Genomic DNA, 22,367 nt, shown 5'->3' on the forward strand with positions numbered 1-22,367 from the left:
TTGGTTTCATTTTTTATTTAGTGTTAAAAAGATTTGGAATAAACTACGTATTCTTACTTGAATTTCTCTTTGGAAATTGTGTCCTACTTAAATAGCAAGCGTGACAATTATACATCATTGTTCCTTTCTATTAATGCAACTAATAAATTAACAGTGAACGCCAATCAATTTATGTTCATCTCAATAATCTTTCGAGCCTTTTACTCTTTGACAAATTTGAATTTTTTTTATTCTAAATCTATTTTTTAAATAAAATAGTTTTGTGGGGTAGACTTCATTATCTATGAATCTTTCTAGCAATTTTATACAACTATTGAAAAAGTCGTTTGATGGCCCTTCCTGAAAAATGTCTTTTTAGTGAATTAAAAACAAATCTCATGCAATTAGAGTTAAGATTGTTTATTAGACACCCATCTGTCACACATCGGACATATTAGTTATTAGTTACAGCATCACGCGTCCCCTGTAGGCTACTGCAGTACCCCCTCTGAGCCAGAAGGGGGCGAGTCCCTATTGCCAAACGGTGCAAAGGAGAAAAAAAAAAGTAGTCCATAAATCTTTTTACAAAGATAAAGAGAGATTGAGTGAGGTTGTCTCGGCGCATGTGGCGAGGTGTAAGAACTGAGCAGAACGAGCAGCAGTGATGCAAAACAAAAGGAACACTTTACACTCACACACAAAAAAAAAGACATTTTCTTGTGAAGACAATAAATGAGCAGCCTTGAAATGATTTCATTTTTTCCTATTTCCGTATACGCCAGCACTGGAAGTTTTTAAATTTTCTTTTCACATGGAAGCAACTAATTCAGTTGTATTTAGCGTCAATAGAATTGCATTTACTTTTAATAACAGTTAATTTTTAAACATTTAGGTGTAACTTTTATACACTATACAATTTAAAGTAATAGCATGTAAAGTTAATGTAAGTTTATTTAGCAAGTAATATTCTGGAGCAGGACAATTCTCAGATGGAGGTCACAGCAAACAAAGTGAATGAAGACGTCACGTGAGGAAGACAAAAAAAAAGGTTTATGTGTTTATTGGTGAATCCAAAGATTCTGAAATTCTTAAATTCCACCAAACGTGAAATGAATATAAATACACTTCTTAAAAGGATTTCATGATTTTGCAGTCACACGCTCCTCCAAAAAAATGCAGGGGGGGGGAAAAAGAAACACGTTGAGCTGGTTCTCAGTGGGAACAAACACGTTTTCTTTTCTTTCATCAATTTCACATTCAACAAACATGTCGACTGATGAAAGAGAATCAAACTTGACAATTTATATAAGGGATTCTATAAAATGAGTTTTTTATTTTATCAGCGCTGTGTCGGCTCAAAAATATCCCTGTTGGATAAACGTGTGTGTATGTGTGTGTAAGTCTTTAGATCTGCAAGAGAAGAAAAAGAGCAAAGTTGAGCTGAAATGATGTGATATTATCGCGAGGCCAAAAGAAGATAGAACAAAAAAAACACTTGCGTCATCAATGTCTTCATCGTCATCGCCAATGTCGTCAAACTGGATCTCGTCGTCGTCTCCGGGACCAAACGTGTCTGTTTCGTTGATTTTGGCTGAAAGATACAAAACAATTTAAATTATTAAAAAAAAAAATTAAAAAAACAGGCAGCTGAATTACCTTAAAAATTTGACCTGTTGATCTGATGCCCTCACAGGACGAATAAAGTATCGATTTATCCAATTTAACCAAACATCTATGTTGTTATGTGCATATGTGTCGTACACACAAATATCCGAAGATACTCAGACAATGTTAATGACATCATGAAGTTATGTCAACCCTCATATCGGTCCATCTAAGCAGCTTTTGATCCGTGTGCGTATCTCACCGTGCTCGGGCAGCTCGCCGTACGCTTTCAGACTGCGAGCCTCATCCGCGTTGTACTTGAGGATGACGTCGGCCTTGTTGTCCTGCAACCAGATAAACGGTCGTCAAGCCGGGAGGCTCCCACAACAACAAAATGACAAGCTTGCGATGGCCGGTACCTGGTAATCTCTCAGGCCCACCAGGATGATGTCCGACGTGTTGATCCACACCTGGGCGCACATCACATGACCACAAATTCAACTCAACGATCCGTGCGCGGGGGGGTTACGCGAGGATGCCGACTCAGCGTTTACGGCAGGTGTGTGTGTGTGTGGTCACCTTTTTCCGGAGCTTTCCTCTGATGTGGCAGAGTCGCTTGGTGCCATCGAAGCACATGGCCTCCAAACGGCCATTCCCCAACATTTTTATCACCTGAGCATATTCTGTAAGGCACGTGAGTAGAGAGAGACGCAGTTTCAAAAATTAAATAAATTTAATTAAACATTCTGGAGCATTAGGACACCTGCCTACCATCTTTGTGGAAGATAACAAACAACAACTAATAGCACTTCAAGAGCATAGAGCAGTCTCGAGAAGGAGTGCCAATGTTTTGAAGCCAGCTCTCATCCACTACATGGCTTATGATGAACTTACCCTGTCCATCTTCTTTGAACACCAACTCTCTCTTCTCAGACTCGTTTTCATTCTTTCCACGCCGCCGATTCTTTCCTCCCTTACCTGGAAGTAAGCACAATCAGGTTCGTTGGACGAAGTGGTGTTTAAACAGCATGTCGCTTCATGAAAACCTCCATTGAAAAGATGTTGGAACTCAACAGGTCCACCAAAAATTATACACGCATATGTTGGCTGGCGTTTAGAGTTCAGACCCGTGGAGTAAAAATACATCAATACACGTCTCCTTCTCTGGTTCACAAGCACAGCAAGATGTAAAACCTCATCAAGTTACGACTTCAGTAAAACAAACAAAAAGGAGGCTAATGAGATGTGGAGGCCAAAGCGGGTGTGGTGAAACTCAAAGTAGCTCGCCAAGGTAAACGGGACAATTCCTAGTCCGTCGTTAACATTGTAGCTTGTCGGCAAACCGACCCTTGGCCTTCCTTCACAAAATGGACCATTAGTTAGTCAAAACCAACAAGAGACAAGGCGTCAACAACAACAAATACTGTAATCTACCGGAGCTAACTAGCATTAGCGCCGCGGGGACTCGTCACGTTTTCCGTGTCTGACTTGTGTCCCTCGTAGCCGCGGCGCGCTCCGAGACGAAAGCCGCCTTACCTTTATTTTTGGGCATATTCCCTCACGCCTCTGTCACAATAATCCCAGTGGATGGAAACGAAACGCTTGGATCTGGTGTGAAGTGTCACGAAAACCGTTCAGACCTCAAGTGGACCGAAAGTAGTATGAAGCGCCAAGCTCGTTGCTCACACGATTGCCGATGAGGTTCGCCGTTCCAGTGCGCATGCCCATTGGATCCTGAAAAAAAAAAACTTTATTGCAAGAGTTTGCCGACAACGCTGATTGTATTAACAATATATCACTCAAGTAATTAATACACAAATGAACACAGCAAATAAATTGGCAAAATAAATTGATTTAATTGTAATCAATTGACCGGTATTGTAATAGCATATACATATACGTTTGTTATTATTTACAGTGAGTATAGTTAAAGCCGGTTGGGATAGGCTCCAGGACGCTCACGGCGATGGATGGATGGATGGATGGATGGATGGATGGATGGATGGATGGATGGATGGATGGATGGATGGATGGATGGATGGATGGATGGATGGATGAATGGACGGGTGCGTGGGTGGATGGATTTAGAATAATACAATAAATACAAATTTAATTAGAGAACCATACACAGCTATACTGTGCAACGAATACATTCAACATTTTGTGCTGCCCTCTAGTGTTGAGAACTAGTCGCAAGTTTATTGCTAAAAGTTAAAAGTAGATAGTCCCAGTCTTAAATCTTTTAATATTAAATAATTTAAAAAATATTTTCAGCACTGCATTTCCCATCCAAATAAGATGAATGAGAACTCAACAGGGTCATTGGCTTATTATCCTTGTTTTATTTTTCCATAGAAAGTCTCCCTGCAGGTATAAAACAAAATAAAACAAGAGGTGATGCAGCACCCAGGCTGAACAAATCTGGAGGAGCAGGAGAATATGAAAATAAAACAGAATTAAAAAAGACATTCCTTGTTCCCAAAGCACAGAATCCCCATCAGACCCAGTCCCACTTAAGTGGTCTCCAAAAGCTAAGGGCAAACCACATGGGCTTTTTTTTTTTTTTTTAAACATGCTACATGCTAACGTAGCTAACATTTCCTTGAGTCTTGCAAATGAAGCAGCAGCTCCTGGTGCTATGGAAGCATTGGGATGGATGTAGAATGGACGAAAACAAAAGACCAATTTGTACATTGCGGAACGTATGGAAAGCCATCTGAGCACTTATTCCATATCCATGCTATCCAAATTAAGTCCATGTACTCATATGCTCTTTGTGTCTTTGTCTTACACTAACGATTATGAGGTTAATATGTCAGGAGGAAATTCTAAACAGTTCCAACATACAGTACATGGACTCCAAGCTGAATATGGAGGACGTGAAATAAAGCTCAAACAGCTTTGCACAGTCGGTCGTCCAACCGGACGAGTGAAAACCTGAGCTGAGGTGAGGAAGTATGCTTGTTTCAAACGGAAGCGACAAGTGCGTCGGGCGGAACGATGGCGATTTTTTAGTCTGGTTACTTGCATAAATCATCGGGGTTCTTTCCAAAGAGGAGCGTACGCAGAGCGCCCCAACGTTGGCGGGGTTCGTCACCAGGTCGTCAAAACAGACAGAAGACGTTTGTTTATATTCTGCTTTGGGGTTCTACCAATCACAAGAGGTTACGTTTGCCGTCACCGTGACGACAGGGAAGTTTAAAACAAAGCATCCCGCTTCTGCGTGATTATCATGTTTCTCACACTGAGCTTTATGTACACGCGCGCTTTCTTGCTGTTTTGATTGTCTAAAGCAAAGGTCCACAAGTGGATCCTGGAAGAACGCCGCCGGCCGTCCAATCGGAAGAGTTTGTCGGGTGTGCGGGAGGGCGGCGGCCTCTGTGTGCTCTTTTTGTGGGCGGCGTCGGCGCTTCCCGGATTACATCAGTAGTCTGTCCGAGGTCAGCTAGAGGTCAAAGTTGACGGGAGATGAGCGAGGTTTGAGGGGTGGTCGTCACAGAGCAGTGGAAGTGAGTTTCTTCACACCCCGCCGCTGCGCCAGAGTGGAGCAGCCCACCGGCTCCAGAACCGGCGGGACATTCCTGTTCAGGGCCGAGTACGTGGCGGCCATCGCTCCCTGGAACGCAAGGCTGCAATTAGTCACGCTCTTCACACAAATCTTTCAATTTCTTAAAATGAATCGAGAGCGGTGCGGGGCGACGCGAGTGCGAAGAAGTCACCTTGACCAGGTGTGGCGCATCCTGCCTGTTCAGCGTGTATTTGGGCAACTGGTCCCGGTGCGTCACCCATGGGTGGCGCAGCACCTGACCGGCTGTCAGCCGCTGGTGGGGGTCCACGTGAAGCATCTTTGACACCAGATCCTGAGGCGCCACAAACGGAACCATGACAATCATCATTTTCTTCAGCCCTTGTGTTGAGTACATGCGTGTGTTTTAGGAGTTACAGTATACCTTGGCCTCAGAAGACACAGAGTTCCAGTATCCTCCAGTGAGTGAGAACTTCCCACTGCCGATTCGGGCTAAAATCTCCTCTGGCGTGTCCTCAGGGCCATTGGCGAACGGAGTGAAGCTGCAAAAAAGATGACGAGTCATTAAAAGTTGCATCGGGACAAGGAAGGAGCCCACTTTGTCCGAGGCCTACCCTGTCAGCATAGTGTAGAGGAGCACTCCCAAACTCCAGATGTCACAGGCTGCGTCGTAACCCTGCTTCTTCAGAACCTAGAAGCGGCACGTTCGTCAGATGGGTTCGGACGCGGGACGTGTTAGACAAGTGCAAGGCGAGCTACCTCTGGAGCGACAAAATTGGCGGTATAGCACGGCGTCATGAGCAGGCCGTTCTCGGCCCTCAGCTGTTTGGCAAAACCAAAGTCGCAGATCCTGATGGATTCGGCGTTGCCGCTCTCGTCCACGTAGAGGATGTTGCTGGGCTTCAGGTCTCGGTGCACCACCTTCATGTAATCATGCACATTGCAATTACGATAAAGGGGGTGGGGGGGTGGGGGGTACACAGGCGTCAAGATGGTGGTCGGGTGTGTGGACGCACCCCCTGCACGTGAAGGTACTCAAGCGTCTTGGTGATGGTGAAGAGAACGGCGCTGGCCTCCCGCTCAGAAAAAAACTTCTGGCGTAGGATTTTATCCAGCAGCTCTCCGCCCTTCATCAGCTCGGTCACCAGGAAGACAGAGCGCCCGTCGTCGTACACCTACGAGACAGCGGGTGGAGCCAGTGAGCGCCAATATCACAGCTTGGGAAAGCGCCAATTATGTTATTGCGAATTTGGACTCACGTCTTTCAGCGTGATGATGTTGGGGTGCTGGCCGTATCTCAGCAGGATTTCCACCTCTTCCGTAGGGTCCCGCTTGGCTTTGCTGATGATCTGCAACGGGAGCACACCTTGAGCCGGGTGCCCAGGTGTGGGCGGCAAACCCCGCGGCAGGTGCTCCCACCTTGACGGCGTAGTCCATGCCCGTGCCCTTGTGCATGCAGCGCTTGCAGATGGAGTAGGAGCCAATCCCGATTTCCTCCTTCACGTCGTAGGTGTCGCAAAACTGAGACGTGCTTCTATGCAGCTGCTGCGGGGCGTAAAGTCCAACGTCAGACTTTTCCTGGCTCTTCTCACTGTGCTTTTTGTTGTTCTAAATACATCAGCAGCCCGAGTGTGTGTTTGTGTGTCTGTGTGCGCACCTGAACGATGGTGTTTGGCATAGGTTGCGTTTCCTCTTCGGTTATTGCCACAAAACTGAATCCTCGGAAGAGCTGATGGGCGTTGGCGCTGGGCGGCACTCCTGGAGAGTCTGACACAACGCAAAGGCACTCGTGAGTTTGTCCAGCCTGACAAGCTGAGTCGTTAGGAAGGGGCGGGGGCTGACCGCGGGGTGTTTTGGCAGTGAACTCCGGGTCAAAATAGAAGGTGTCATCGGGGCGTCCTGCCGCGGGCTTGAACGGTGGCGGGATCTCCCTGCGAAAGAGTTTCTGCAAGAGGAGCGAGAGAGCCGAGTGAGTCACGACGGTTAATACGGAAGAGAAACGTGAAGGCGCAAACGTACGTTCCAGTCGATAGTGCTGAAGAACTGATGCCTCTTGATCTCCTCCACGCCGTCTGGACCAGCTCCTTCAAAGTTGAAAGGCAACCGTTAGCCATGACAACAACAGAAGAGGAATCGAACGCAATCGTTGCTCACCCAATCGGTTGGAAGGGTTGCGCTTAAACAGGTTCCTGAGAAGACTCTGCGCTTCTGAACTCAAAAACTGCGGCATTCCCAGCTTGGCCCTGCAAGTCAAACACCGAAGAATCAAAGCAATGATCGGCCCACACAGGAAACCCCATCGGCATTCCACTTAGCGTTTGCACGCCGCGAAATTGACGTTTGCTGTCCTTCTGACGGCTTTGTGGACTCACTTGAGGATCATGGTCATGGTCTCTTTGCGGTCTTTGCCTTGAAATGGCAGCGTTCCTGTCAGCATCTCGAACTGGAGGAAGAACAATCATTCATAAATTGTTTTTCCCTTCTTTATTTTTTTTTATTTTGTTATTCCCTTCTTTTATTTTCTTTATTGCTCCAGTCAACCGATTAAGTTTAAAAAAAAGAAAATTCTTACAAATGTAAATATGGCAGGAGCAGGTGGTCCCCCCAAAAATTTTAGTGTAGCCTCTGCTATTTTAGTAAAGGCCAGCAGGTGGCGCTTGCGCTGCTTAAATGAAAATATGAGGCGCCGGCTGCTCACCATCAGGACTCCGTACGACCACCAGTCGGCGCTGTGCGTGTGTCCCCGCCGGTTGACTACTTCCGGGGCCATGTACTCCACCGTCCCGCAGAACGAGTACGCCTTGTTCTGGTGGTCGATGGATTCCTTGCTCAGGCCAAAATCTGTACACAGACATTTGAGGTTGCTCATTCAGGTGACGCGAGTGGCGCCCGCCAACACGTGACCTCGATGGCAAAGGGCTCACCTGTCAGCTTGATGTGTCCGTCCTCATCCAGCAGGATGCTAAAACAACAAAAAAACGTTGATGCTGAAAACCCAAACCGTTTCCAGCATGACTGAGTGCGTACGTGCATACTTCTCGGGCTTCAGGTCCCTGTAAATGATGCCCAGGCCGTGAAGATGATCGAGAGCCAGCGCCAGTTCTGCCAGGTAGAATTTGACATCCTCCTCTGTGAACATCACCTGGAACACATGTTGAGTTGAATCAGATCAGGATCGAGATGAAGATGCATTGTGGTCGCTGCGTCACCTCTTTGGAAAGCCTCGTGAAGAGGTCGCCCCCTCTCAGGAAGTCCAGGATCAAGTAGAGCTTCCCCTCTGTCTGGAAGGCTGAGGGAGAAAAGGAAGCAATTCACAGAAGACAGTTGGCGTCGAGTCGAGTCATGGCAGCGCTGACTCACCGTAGTGCAGTTTGACGATGAAGGGATGGTTGACTTCCACCAGGATGTCTCTCTCCATCTTTGTCCTGACGCGGTCGCGCACTAAAAACATGTACACAAAAAGCTGATGTTTCACAATTCAAATGAAATCCATTGTGCGTGTTTGTACCTTTCAGTGTTGCTTTCTTGAGGACTTTCATGGCATACAGTTGGCCAGCGTCTGGACCTGTGACCTTCCTCACCAAGAACACCTAAACACAACAGATACACACACACGTCAGTATTGTGTGTGCTTGCTTTTGACTCCATCAGAGTTTGATTAAAACAGAAAAACAATGTAGGCAGTGGGACGAATTGCTCATTCCTAATCATGATGACACTCAGTGGGAGTGTGAAGGACCCTCACCCTGCCATGGCATCGGCCCCTCAAACGGGGGCGGCACACACACACACACATACACACACACCTTGCCAAAGGAGCCTTGACCCAGGACTTTGCGTAGCTCGAACTGGCGAGGGTCGGCCTTCTCACATCCTTCCTTCACATGGTGAGTGATGTTGATCTCCTTGATAGGCACGTCATCCTGCAACACACACACACAGAGGAGTGGAATGACTTTCCTGAAAGTCACAATATTTTCACCAACTTGACTGGCGAACTTGTTTTAGAACAGTTTGTTGGCGAGGCATCACATTATTATTATTTCCCGCGGGAATGGAACGAATAAATGCCATTTGCATTCATTTCAGTGGAAAAAGGTCCACCAAGTGAGTATCCAAAAGTTGGCGCAGGAATTGTGGGAAATGAAGCGAAACCACAGCGTCGGCATTTGACGACAGGTTGAGCAGCCTTCCCGAACGCTTGTCATAGGCGTACGCACGCACGGTTGTCATGGAGACGCCCCGGTACCTGCTTTGTGTGGCAGAGTGACTAATGATGGCGTAGAGTGTGAGTGTGCATTCAGCCTCCAAAGTCTTTGTCAAAGGAATGGCACAAGAAAATCCTCCTCCTCCCTCCCCGCCGCGTACCTGGACTTCCCAGGTGGCCGACCTGCCAGGTCCCAGTGCCCGCCGGATCCTGTAGTCCAGGGTGTGGCCCAGCCTGCGTGGCGACAACATGCTCCTGCACAGCGATGGGACTGAGCGGTACTGAGCGGCACCAGCTTCTCATCATTCTTGACACTTTGTGGTCTTGTTTCTCTCTCTCTCTCTCTCTCGCTCTCTCTCTCTCTCACAGACGTTATCTTCCCTCCCGCCTTTCTGGCTTCTTTCTCGACACTTGTGTCTTTCTTTGAATACTTCGCACCTCTTGCTGTTCTCATTATGACACGATTTCACCCCTTTGGGGAAGTGCCTTCAAAATCTACGTTCAACTCTCAGGGCTTATTTGACATCCTCTCAATTTTTTTATGGTCGCCAATTCGGTGTATGCAAGTGCTTGTTTTGGTTCGTGTCTGCTACAATTTAAAGATGATATCCAAAATAAATGTGAAGAAATGCAATGGTACAAATATATTGAGCACGCTTTGGAACTCAGAGGAATGTTGACATTTCAAATGTGCACGTATGCATGAGTCAGAACACAGATGGCGCATCAGAGCCGGAGCGACAGGATGCTCATGTCGCACCTCTTAATCACGGGATTAAAAGTGCAAAGCCCGCGCCTGCGCCCAATGCACACACACAATTGTGGGACAACACAAAGGAAGTCACCTTCCATGTCTTCTATTATTATTTCAAGACTCAAGCGAGTGTGAGCAGGTGGTATTTCACAAAGGACAATAACCGATAGATGAATCGATGATTCAAATAATCGGGGCAAAACGGGACATGCGCGCTAAGCGACTCACAGTCCAGCTGCGTGTTGGCGATCCCAAACAGCCCAACATCCCCTCACGGCGGCCGTCGTCCCTCCTGGGGGGCGGCGGGAAATGCCAGAGCGCCTTCAGTCGGCCCCTCAGCGCCCGCAGGAGCCCGATGAGAGCGCACACGCACGCTGGCTTGGCGTAGGCCGCGCGGTGTGTCATTGCAACGATTCACCGACTGAGTGCCACTCGTTCGCAGTGGTTGAGGGTGAGCTGTGTGAGGGGATACCCACGGTTAGAGGAGATGTTGGGAGGGGGGGGGGGGGGGGGTGTCAAATACGGAACAGGGGGGAGTGGGATTCCCCACACTCTCCTCCCCTTGTGACTCACAGTCATAACCTTCCGTCAAGAGTTTCCATCAGGTGTCCTGGAGATTCCCCCCAACACGCTGCCCAATGACTGAGCAGCACGAGTACAAGAGTCCCACAGCCCCTCCCATTTTAGTCCAACACAACAGCAGCTAGCAGGATTGAATGTGACACATTGACCGCACTGGATCATGAAAAGTTCTTTTCCAGGCAGTTGAAGGTTTGGAAGAACCTGAATTGAATTGGCTCGATGTTCTAAAGCAGCTATATTATATATCGGTATTGTTGCACTGTCTGTATAGATGTGCTGCCACACCATTTGTGTTCAAACATTTATTGCTTGAACCATTTTAAGTACATCAATGCTAGTTTTGTTAGCCCATCTACATAATTCTGCATTGTGTGTTATGTATCAGTCAGACGTTTCCCTAATTTACCAATAAAAAATATCTTGGAGCCTATTGCAGATGACTTTGATGAAGAAGCGGCGTACAGCCCGGACTTGTCGCCGGCCAAACCAAAACTGAGTCATGATGTTTGGGTAAGTGGATAAAACACAGCTTGCCACGCAGTCAGAACGCTCGACCACCTTCCAAATTCCACTGGTCGCACACAATGTGCACAACGCCAGCCAAGCGGCAGTGACAGCCTGATGACATTTCTTAGGTTACCTGCACCTGTTGTCGCCCTCCACGCCAGAACGCGTTTCCACTTACGCACAATCGAGTGCAGTGGAACAAACAGCACCGTCACAGAGCGTACAAAACATTGTACAAAGTACACGCAACAACACACAGTGAAAAAGTGTTTCCATCAATTGAAATCAAGTGTGTGTGTGTGCATAGCATCACGGATCGAGCGGCGGTGGGATTCCATTCCACACAATCTGCAACCTCTAATCCTGTTACGCAATCAAATTAACAGGCTGCATGGCCACCGTGCACACACGCACGCACACGCACGTTTGGGATTTGTCAGGTTAGAGGTTGCAAGTGCTTTTCCGTTGGCCATGGATCCAATAACAGACACACATGCACATAATAAACACATGTAGATTAAAATGGCCTGAAATTTGTAATTTAATGCTTGTAGCCTACATGAGAGAATTGAAAGTGAGTTGGCGCCACCTTTGTGCCTGCAGCGCCACCTCCAGGAACTTTCACAGCACACCACAAGACGAAATGAGCGGACGAGGCTCTCGGAGGGACGATGCCGTAATGACGATGGGGCGAGCGAGCGGGGAAGAAAGAGACGACCAAAGGATGAAAGATCGATTAGGAGGCGCAGAGTCAGGATATCATCATTTATTCAGGAGCTAGCAAGAAAGCGCTCAATCGCTAGGACACTTCCGTCAATGTGCTTGGCCGATGGATCATTCTATATTTATCGTTTACAGTCCGCCTGCTATGTGACACTCCAGAATACAGAAAAAGATGCTAAAAGGGCGAAAAACTGTGTGACTGTTTTGAGTAGATAACAGGGAAATTGCCTTTCAAACACACGGCACACAAAACAGGAAAGAAAAAAAAAACAATATTGAGTCACAAATTCTCTTGCTTGTTACAAATCTACAATGAGTCACGGTATTTGGTGGCTGAGGCTTCGCTGAATAAAAGGATAATAAACATGGTGGCCCACTGGCACGTTAAATGGCATCAAAAATGCGCCGCCCGCTTTGCGCTGCCTCTGCTCCAATAACAAAAAGTCGATTGTATCGTGACTAATCATGTTGAGTGTCGCTGCGGTGCAAAGACAAAATGACTCAACCAATCTTGTCATGGCACATTTTCCTCACAGTGGCAAAGAGTGCTTGGAAAACAACGCGGCCTTCCAAATGTGAGCGGGGTCAGAGGTGCACGTCCACGCGTCCGCCACGTTACCACGGCAACCAGTCCGTAACACACACACACAAACACAGCCTTCTGCTCTCATTAGCGCAATCAAAGCAGTTGATCGCTTGCCAGCGGAACCCCACCAACCCTCTTCATTACGTTCACAAAAGCCATCAGTTGAAAAACTACCCCGTGTCCATTTTTGGCCAGCCCTCAACTGGTCACCAGTCGATCGTTGGGCATAAATAGACAACGGAGCATGCAACGTGATATTCCCAGAAGGACCAGTGAGAGTTCACATTTCTGAAGCTCGAGCATTGTTTCTTTTAAAGACAATGAGCCAGACGACTGACAAGTGAACGCTCTCAAGGAAGCGAGAGTGTCACCTGCCATTGTTCTGTTTTGCTTTCTTGTCTGGCATCTGATGACAAAACCGCAGCCAATCTGTCCCGGCACGGAAACACATACGCGCATAGCTGTCATTCTACGAGGCTCACCAGCAGCGTAGAAAGACTCTGGAACAGGTTAGACGTGCACTCGACACGCACGGCTTTGAACGAGTCGGTCTACTCACACGTAGAATCGCACAAAAGTCAACTCCCGCACTTTGTACCTGAGGCGGGCGTCTCCTGGCGTGCAGCAACAGCGTCTTCATGGCGCCTCGAACGCGTCAAAGTTAAGGGTGAGAAGAGAGAAGCCCGACTGAGCACGAGTGCACGCACAGGAAGGCCCGCCAGCTCCTCATCACGTCCTGTCATTGTTTCCCTGGCAACAACATCTGCGCAGGAAGGCAAACATCTGTGCGCTGATCCACCCATCACACGCACACACACGCACACGCGCGCAGCCTTTCGTCAGTGTTTGGGTTTGTCACGATAAGCATGGCAGAGAAAACACTGACATGTCCCACAGGTCTTTGAACGCCCCGTCAATCTCGGAAGGGAAATGATTAGGAAGCATGACGGCGCTTGAAATTCCACATGTGCCAACGAGGAGGGGGAGGAGGATGAAGGATGACGGGAGGAAATGAAAACAGACTTTGGAGGTTGCGTGTCAAATTCCTGCTCAGGTCAGCGCAAGCCCAGCCCGCCAACTCCTTCTCTACTTTCATCTCAATTTGCCATAACAGGTCATATTCAGAAGAACCAGGAGAACAAGATATGTGCTACAACAACAAAAAAAAGGATGACCCTAATTTGTCCTGAAGATGAATTCTCAGATGACTTGCCACAAGAACTTTCAAGACAGCCAGGCGTGTGCACATCTAACATTATTGTGTGCGTCTAACAGTGCTGGTGATGGAGATTAGAAAGGTCCGCACAAAAATATTGTGTGCTTGAGCGGTGATTGGTCGCTTCCTGAAAAGAGCCACAGTGAGGCACCCAGCGAGAGAGAGCAGCTCAGGAAGGCGAGTTGGACACATTACATCAGCACCCTGTGACCTCTCACAATGGCAACACCCACAATGCACTGCTTTCAGCACACCACCACGTCACAAGCAATCCTGACGTGAGATGTACGTATAGCAAGTGTGTATGTGTCTGTGTGTGTGTGTATTTGAAAAGACAAAGAGCACAGAAAGTCGGTCCAGATGGCCACACAAGATTTAGACACTGTCTGCTCGTGAGCGCTACATCCAAACACACACACTCACACAGGAAGTTGTGACATGATGTGGAAACGTGACAAAGGAGTGGACTAATAATAAAGAAAAACGGTCATATTTTTAGTTTTGTTGCAAGAGGCCTCGCTCCCTCCTTCCCTCCCACTCTTGAATAATGAATGCTCCCTTTGATCGGCTGTCTTGGGAGACATGATGAGAGTCCGCAAGTGTGTTAAAATGATGGCAGCCTGCTAGTGGGGAACAAGTGATCCTCTCTGGAACATTTTGTCTCTTTTGTCTTCTGAATATGAGTGACCTCATACTCTGACAGACACACACACACATACACCTGAGATGCAGCAGATGGCAGCAGATGTGATTGGGCCCCCCCAAGAGAGCAGCGATGCTCCTAATGTGGCCTGGAAGCCATTTTCTGCCCACACCGGGGGCATCAATGTCTGTGTGAGTGTGTGTGTGTGTGGTTTTCCAAGCGCCAATTTGAAACATTTAAACTAAAAACTTAACTTCATACACACTCTCACACACACACACACAGAACACTAAAAGAATGCAATGTCCATTATGGGTACGTCTTCTTTGTAAGGTAGGGTGTCACGGAGTAACCTCATTATCACAATTTAACCAGACGATATACACACACTGATGTTCACACAAGCTCTTAAGTGGAGAAGCCTGTCTGTGTGTGTTTGAGTGTGTGTGCATGTGTGTAAGCGAAGCACTCTGGAGAGCCACGTAATGACTACTCAGCTCTTCTCAGACAGACGATCCATAAGCCATCTCCTCTGCATTTAAAAATCGATGCGATGGCTGCAGCTGCCGGCAACAGCATTGGTGGAGCATGACGTCAACGGCGTCACGCACGTGTACTGTGCTTGTATTTGGTTTTTATTTGGTTGACGCCGTTGCCTTGTGTGTGAACGTTTGAATTTGGTGTCCAATCAGAATCCAGTAGAAGACATCTGCGGCCATCTGCACGCGAGAATACATTTGATGGTGAAATTATGGAAAACTCACATTGCGCAGCACCATGCCGTCGTCCTCGCCCACAGAGTCGTCCAGGTCATTATGAGCATCCTGGAAGTGCACAGAGGTGAAAGGTCAACATGGCAGGTGCTTCCTGCGTCTGCCTAAACTGAGTCTTTCTTAAGCTTGTTTCAAGTCAATTTTGACCTGGGAAATTCTCCAAATAATTGTAGCAGTCGAGGAACCCGGAGGACGCCCCGACGCACAATGGCGGCCGCGGCGAGGGTGGAAACACCGGCGACGTGCTGAGACATGCCGCGAAATTCCAGGAATGACGCCAATTTGACGGGAGCGAGGCCACGTTTAATGCTCGACATGCACGAGGCCACCATAAAGGCTACAAATATTTTCAAATAATCCCAGGTCACAGTTCATCGGGGTGGCTCCACTATGACAACGCAGGAAGTGGACACAACGCGCAGGGCGCTGCACACGCAGGAAGTTGATGCGCTTACGCAAGCTCCTTCCTGAATCACGCGGCAAAGACGCCTCCTGTTCGTTGCTGAGATTTTGAAAAACTTGAAGAACTGGAACACGCACACGCTACTGACTCAGTCGCAAAGCAATCCCACACTTTGCTCCAAACGTGTATTCATTCTTTTGCATAACACCACAAAGGCCAAGAATAGAATCCAAAGCACAAGACGGGCTTGACGTTGGACGTTCATTAGGCCCAATTGATGTTATTAGTCAGGGGGAAAAAAAAAAAGAAAAAAAAAATCACAGCGCCTGCTCAAACTGCAATCCAATTCTTATTCAAGCAACACAAGAATCTTTATAAGAGACTCTTCACTTTAAATGTTTTGTAACACTCGTAGAAAAAAAAAACGCATTTTGGATCACTTTAGAAAATGTTATCAAATTTCAGAGTGATAGAAAGACATCAAAAGAGGTCATTTATCACCCAACATTACGTAACAGTGTAGTAAACTATTGCATCACAAACATTACTTTCTCATGTCACTTTTGGACATTTAGCAGCTCACAAACAAGTTACGTCAGCAAATTACCATATCCAGAATCTTGTGATACTTCAAATTCTATTTGTTTCGCAATTGATTCAGTAATTCAATTTCAGTTGCTTTTGTGGAGTTGAACCATTCAGTCTAATAAAAAAAAAAAAAAGCAACAACTTTTTACTAAGTATGGCAGTTGAATCTATACTTCTGTTTCCTTCTACATAAGTACAGGTTTGCACTTTTGCCAACCCTGATATTTTACAGTCAAATTTCATTTGCACTTATGTACACAAGTACATTTCAGTCTTTACTTTTCTGTTACTCAAGTAGAAGACTTGTACTTTTGCCACTCTTGCTGTAATAATCATAAGTACTCAACTTTGACACTTTGGAGTGAGTATTGTCACCAGCTCTAGCCATTTCCGTGTGCTGTTCGAATCGGATTTAAAGGCGAGCGCGTATTGTGACTAACCTCCCCCGTCGTGCCCCCCAGCGGCATCTTCTGCCAGGGATCCGCCAGCTGAGCCAGCGGCATCTTGTCCTTCCTCTGCCTCGACTTGTCCTCTCTCAGCCGCTTTCACGTGCTCTTGCGTGGCCCGGGAGTCGGGACCTCTGGTTCTAGACGCCCTCACTTCAATTTCTCTTGCCTTCTTTCTTCGGCCTTTTGGCAGAATGTGAAGCTAGTTCCGCGTCACTTGGCCGGTTCGCGCCGACCCGCTACGGAGCTCTCAAGCCGGGGGAACGCGACCTATCCGCGGGTGTGTAGTGGCGCCGTTTCCGCCTCTCTCTCCTGGTGGACGAACATGAGAAACGGCAAAGAGGACACCCTTTTCCCCCTTCCGAGATGCCAAAGCCACATGTAACAGTAGTCTATCACTCCCGGAGTCTATCTGCCGCCCCCACTCCGTCTGTTCTCTCGCCCCCCTTTGCTCGCTCTCTCGCGTTCACTTCCTGTACTTCCCAATATGGCGGCCGGTGTCGGCTTACCTGTCCTGCTTCGTCACCATGGCGGAAATCGAGTCAGTCGGACTCCCAATCGTCCAACAATCGATAAATACTACAGTCTCGTACTTGAAGTTTTTTTTTGTAAAGTATTTATTTTATGAATTAATGCAACTTTTACTACTTTAAGTTTCTTTAAGCTGCTTGGGTGATTTTTGTGTTTTGGTTTGACAGCGATTCGTGTCAAGTGATGGGCTGTTTCCCCAATTCAATGAACCAATGGCGAAGTTCGAGTTTATTTGACCAATCGAATTGAGCCGTTCAATCACATGACACGGAAGCAAAGTTTTCGAAGTGGACAAGATTTAATATATTTTCATTAAATTGATGGACAACAAACGCTTTTTCACATTTCCATGTTTAAATTGTTCATTTACATTGGTGCAATGATTCAAATAAATTGCAACTCCCCAAGTACTTGGATAGCTTTTTTTTTACATCATTCTTATTAAAGTACAGCAATTATTTGATGAGTTTGAACATGGATAAATTTGGAGTAAAAAAATACCTCAGACTTTACAATCCAACTGTAAAACTTAATACTAGAGTCCTGATTGAGGACATTAGTGATGGAATTTCCTCCTGGAAAAAAACAAGCTCAAGCAGAATACACATTCATATTTTAATATATTAATAATAAATACATCTATACAAAAAAGTGAATAATGATAAAAAAAAAAAAAGGTCCAAGTCCCAGATGATGAGTAATAAGAGTCTATTTGTGGATCCAGCTGCCAGTCTAGCTGACGGACCTGAGCCTAGACCAAGGGTTGGTCCCACGTACCTCCAGTGGGGGGTCATTTTTAAAGATGTGGTTGCACATATCGTCCAACGGTGGCTCAGGGTCTGCCGTCGCAAACCGTGCCGCCTCCTCCACCTCCTTCCGAATGGTCACATCCAATTCCTAACGAGTGTCACCAATAAAAAGTGCACATTTATTCACAAGGTTATCAGACAAGGCTACTTCTGGGTAGCAGAACACAAGTGACTGGCGCTGGTCCAACTTTTAACTAATATCGTACATGTCCTGATTAATTGTCCAATACAAGCATCGCAAACACACCGTACTTGAAAATGAAGCGTAAAAATCTCAAATCCTTACCTTGAGTTCTTCCACGGATGCCATGTTGTTGCTGAGCATTTGCTCTTTCAATAGAGCGATGGGGTCGTTTTTGCTGCGCACTTCCTGCACCTCCTCCCGAGAGCGGTAACTGCAGGAAGTGACATCACAGCCTATCAGGGTTCAGATGTGAATGATGGATCAAAAAAAGAAAATGATGATTCACAAAAACACCAGCGACACGCTCGCCTTGTGGCCACAACGGCAAGTTGATGTGAGAAGAGGCTCACCTGACACCAGGATCACTCATACTGTGTCCATGGTACCGATAGGTCTGCAGCTCCATCACAATTGGACCCTGAAACAAAAGAGCAAATGTTGACTGTACCATGGCACTAAAGAAAGCAGGGAAGGCGTTTGGGTTCTGTCCCCGACCGTCCAGCGTGGTCATCGCTCGCCTTCTCACCTTTCCGGCTCGACAGAAGTCGGCTGCAAACTTGACCGCCTCTCTCACACACAGGACGTCCATCCCGTCCACCTGTGCCAGAAAGACTTCATTGAAGTCACAAAGAAAAACGGCTAAGGACTCACCTCCTGTCTAGCATGTCATTTGCGTGTTGTGTGCGCAGTATCATACATGAGCATCAGACAGCTGGGTACATGCTCACACCTGTAACTGCCAAGACGCAATGAAGGCGCCTTGTTCTAGTCTAGGCCCGCTAGCGGGGCGGCTCCAGCGCACGGTCTCGCTGCAGCCGCGACCCAGGACCAAACAGTTTCACTCTAATGTCTCGCATAGTTGTGGGTTGCAGAAGCTTTCGCAGCGCGTCAGAACACAGAGCATAACTTGACCCATATTTAACCACAAGAGCAGTTCTCAGTCTGCCTGGAAGGAGCGCGTTTCATAACATTTGTAAAAATGACATTATGAATGTGGCACAAGGTGACCAATCTCACTCGCAAGCCCGGGATGTAGTCTCCTCTCTTGTAGTAGTCGGTGCTGGCCGACGCCCGCTCCGTTGACATGCCCATGCTGTACTGGTTGTTCTCGCAGATGAAAACGCACGGAAGCTTCCACAGGGCGGCCATGTTGAAGGCCTCAAAGAGCTGCCCCTGTTTGGTGTTAGAAGAGCAAATATTTTAAAGTTACAGGTTTCCATTGGAAAATAAGTAAAAAAAGAATTGATTAAAGTAAAGCTTGGCTCTTGATAAAAAAACAAATAAAGGTTTTAATTGACTAGCTTTTCATGTTACTTGAAGTCATTCTCTCCATTTGAATTCCTTGACTGTCATCTTGTGGCGTCTGTACGCAATTACAACCCCATTGACGCATCCATTTTTACCATTGACTTTCTATCATGAATATCAATAAAATCCTTAGTGGAAATTTAGAGAGATCGTCCATGTATTTATGCATCATTTCATTACCTGATTGGCGGCGCCGTCGCCGTACAGCGTCACACACAACTGATTGTTGCCTTGGTACTGACATGCCAGAGCAATACCGGCACCCAGTGGGACCTGAACACAAAACACGCCAGTCCGTGGTTCTGTAAGGACAGTGGACACCAGGCCACATGAAGCAAGAAGGAGCTACAAATATCTTCTGATGCTTGTGTGTTGAAGGTTTAGGAACCGTTGCAATTGTTTTTTTTCCATAACATGCAGGTTGGCCCATGTTGCCTGACGCACCTGCGCTCCCACAATGCCGTTGCCTCCATAGAAACGCGGCGCGTACATGTGCATGGAGCCGCCTTTGCCTTTGGAGACGCCGCCTCTTCGACCTGCGCAGCAACACAGCTGAGAATCGGCGGCAAAGCGCTCGGCTTCTCGCTAACTCGGTCCTACCCGTCAGCTCGCACAGGATCTCCTTGACAGCCACGCCGCGGGTGTACGTGTAGGCGTGTGCGCGGTACGCCGTGATCACGTGGTCACTGGGGGTGATGGCGGCCTCCACGCCTGCAGCACACGCTTCCTGCACAAAAAACAAAGTTTATTTTTTTATATTCATCAGATTTGGATTACTTCCTTTTGAATAGAGGAAGTGTTGCCTGTTGGGAATTTTGTGACCAATCCATTCTCACATTAATTTTTTCCCCACCTGTCCGTCATACAGGTGGCAGAAGCCCCGAATGATTTTCTGCTTGTACAACTGATCGGCCTTGAGCTCCATGCGCCTGACCGTCTGCATGGTGCGGTAATACTGCAGGCCCTGCTCGCGCGTTAGCGTTGCCTTCACTGGAGGTCCCTCCTCCAAGCAATGCAGATCGCATTTCTGTTGGTGGGATTAAAAAGAGTACAAAAATCTGTTTCTGGTGCACATTGCCGTACCCCGATGAAGATCAATTGCTTCTTCAGCTCACCTTGATGTCCAATGTCACCTGAGGTGTTAAGTCAGTGGAGGAGCGGGAAGCAACGACACGGGCAGCCTGGAGAAACGGACACACAAACTATTAGCACACCAAGCCCAAAGTAGTGACGTTTAAGTCTGCATGTTAGCTTGCAAGAACAGAGAAGCAACAAGTCATGCTAGAAATCACATGGGGGCGCTATTGACACCCCTCCAGCAGAAACATGAACCCCCTTTCACGCATCTACATATCTAAATGCATGCGTTGGAAAAAAGTCTAATTAAGAGTCTTTATAAAAGGAAAAAGTTAGTGTCAGGCAAGCAAGTATGGCATCACCGCTTCTTACTGCTGCGGCTAACGACGTGCTAGCTAAGAGCGCCGCGCTAGCTCTAAGGGCGACTACCGGCGGAGGTTTGGGCGGCAGCCGCTGAGTCTGTGCCAAGTCGGGCGCCGACGGTGACGTTAGACTGACGTACTCAGACAGGCCGATCAGCAACTGGGGAGCACAGGAGCCAACCAATCAGAGCGCTCAGCACAAAGCTTCGAGCCCAAAACGGGGAGTGAGCGAGGCCGACTGTGTATAATTGATCATTTGAGCACGGACTGTGCGTTTACACCAATATGACGTTATTTAAACAAGACCATGATTACTTCCAAATTCCTGAGGGAAATGTCACAAAATTCCATTCATCATTAACAGAAACTAACCCAAGCAAACTTTCCTCCCGTTAGCTCTGTTGGATTCGATTTATTTTTTGGCCACTGCCATCAGGATTAAATGGGCAATTCTTCAGGACAAGAAAGGTATATCTTATAGTGAAAATTATTGCAAATAATTGGGAGATATTTGCATATGGACATGAAATGAAGACTAAGTATGGGTGTAACATAAGAGGGAATTTTTAGAGTGGTGAGCAGGCTTACCTCCGACACAGTTTGGGCTCCCTGGGGTTCCAGTCAAGATGGAAGGGGGACAAGAAGAGGCACGACATCAATTTGGATTTGAGAAGCATACAACACTGAAGAAAAACAACTTGTCATACATTTTGTAGGTAGGAGAAACAACGCCTTTAAGCAGGATTAAACTATATTCTTGGCATTTCTTATTTCTAGTAATGTTTTATATTATATTAGAGGATTGTTTCATTGAAGTCATGGTGTTGGAACCTTGGTCGTGCATCATCACTTTTGATTTGTGACGCATGCATTTGAAGACACAAGCTCACCAACACAGAGTCACCCTATGCCCTCAAAAGTCACCAAGAGGGCAATTATAAATAGGTACGAGTGTGTCCACTCAGGCTGTGACAAGGTCAGCCAGCATTCACCCTGACCAGCGGTCGCAAGCTAGCGCGGTTAGCATCTTCAGCTCGTCCGGCAGAGAGGGACAAAAAGCATCCGATTTGACGGCAACACTCACCGCAGTCCTGCCGGTGATCCGACACAGCGCGTTGGAGAGGAGGCTCAGCAGGTTCTGCATGCTAGCAGACGGCCGCCGAACTCTTTAAGAGGATTAAAGGCAGGTTGTGGTGTCCGCGAGGCGGCAGTGTACTGCTGCTGTCCGTTCCTGAAAGGACACCGATGGAGAAACGATGTGAGTGAAAGTAGTTCCGTATTAGATTTTATTGCCTGCGTAACACTCCGCCCACTTCACACATATTTACAATAAACTGATAAAGGATTTTTTTTCGGGAGGGTTATCAAACTGGCAGTCACGCCTGGTAGAAAAATGTAGCTTGGATTATTTCAACTGCTAGAAATTGGGAGTACAGTGATCCCTCGCTACTTCGCGTTTCGTTTCTCGTGGCTTCACTATATCGCGTTTTTTTTTTTTTTTTTACAAATTAAAAAAACATTTAAAAGTCAAAATAAAACTTCAAAATTGAGGAAACGT

At 47.0% G+C, this 22,367-nt stretch overlaps 3 protein-coding genes across 7 annotated transcripts; all 3 read right to left on the reverse strand.

The window, feature by feature from the left end:
• Positions 1-383: 383 nt before the first annotated feature.
• Positions 384-3,315, reverse strand: eif1axb (eukaryotic translation initiation factor 1A X-linked b). The gene is made up of 7 exons (XM_049749602.1): positions 3,121-3,315; positions 2,479-2,562; positions 2,164-2,267; positions 2,004-2,054; positions 1,847-1,928; positions 1,479-1,570; positions 384-1,389 (listed from the first exon to the last, which is right to left on the reverse strand). Exons 1-7 carry the CDS (start codon positions 3,134-3,136, stop codon positions 1,384-1,386), a joined length of 435 nt encoding a protein of 144 aa, XP_049605559.1. The 5' UTR covers positions 3,137-3,315; the 3' UTR covers positions 384-1,383.
• A 591-nt stretch (positions 3,316-3,906) lies between these two features.
• rps6ka3b (ribosomal protein S6 kinase, polypeptide 3b) lies at positions 3,907-17,030 on the reverse strand. Of its 2 annotated transcripts, none has more exons than XM_049749570.2 (22): positions 16,533-17,030; positions 15,093-15,152; positions 8,917-9,033; positions 8,619-8,700; positions 8,471-8,551; positions 8,320-8,399; positions 8,146-8,252; positions 8,035-8,072; positions 7,809-7,951; positions 7,483-7,553; positions 7,265-7,353; positions 7,130-7,194; positions 6,953-7,055; positions 6,768-6,877; positions 6,530-6,652; positions 6,370-6,459; positions 6,127-6,285; positions 5,870-6,031; positions 5,725-5,801; positions 5,535-5,652; positions 5,304-5,444; positions 3,907-5,200 (listed from the first exon to the last, which is right to left on the reverse strand). In XM_049749570.2, exons 1-22 carry the CDS (start codon positions 16,593-16,595, stop codon positions 5,078-5,080), a joined length of 2,202 nt encoding a protein of 733 aa, XP_049605527.1. In that variant the 5' UTR covers positions 16,596-17,030; the 3' UTR covers positions 3,907-5,077. The 2 variants fall into 2 exon arrangements, with proteins under 2 accessions (XP_049605527.1, XP_049605526.1); XM_049749569.2 differs by having other exon boundaries at positions 6,530-6,655.
• Positions 17,031-17,348: 318 nt separating this feature from the next.
• pdha1b (pyruvate dehydrogenase E1 subunit alpha 1b) lies at positions 17,349-22,076 on the reverse strand. Of its 4 annotated transcripts, none has more exons than XM_049749588.2 (13): positions 21,894-22,070; positions 21,398-21,418; positions 20,820-20,969; positions 20,486-20,551; positions 20,224-20,397; positions 19,971-20,097; positions 19,815-19,906; positions 19,551-19,643; positions 19,080-19,235; positions 18,589-18,660; positions 18,413-18,480; positions 18,165-18,273; positions 17,349-17,966 (listed from the first exon to the last, which is right to left on the reverse strand). In XM_049749588.2, the coding sequence occupies exons 1-13, from the start codon at positions 21,951-21,953 to the stop codon at positions 17,802-17,804; spliced, it is 1,353 nt and encodes a 450-aa protein (XP_049605545.1). In that variant the 5' UTR covers positions 21,954-22,070; the 3' UTR covers positions 17,349-17,801. The 4 variants fall into 4 exon arrangements, with proteins under 4 accessions (XP_049605545.1, XP_049605546.1, XP_049605547.1 ...); XM_049749589.2 differs by having other exon boundaries at positions 20,877-20,969; positions 21,894-22,069; XM_049749590.2 differs by lacking the exon at positions 20,820-20,969 and having other exon boundaries at positions 21,894-22,068.
• Between the last annotated feature and the right edge of the window lie 291 nt (positions 22,077-22,367).

Source organism: Syngnathus scovelli, chromosome 18, assembly GCF_024217435.2.
Source record: "Syngnathus scovelli strain Florida chromosome 18, RoL_Ssco_1.2, whole genome shotgun sequence".
Classification (NCBI taxonomy): Eukaryota; Metazoa; Chordata; class Actinopteri; order Syngnathiformes; family Syngnathidae; genus Syngnathus; species Syngnathus scovelli.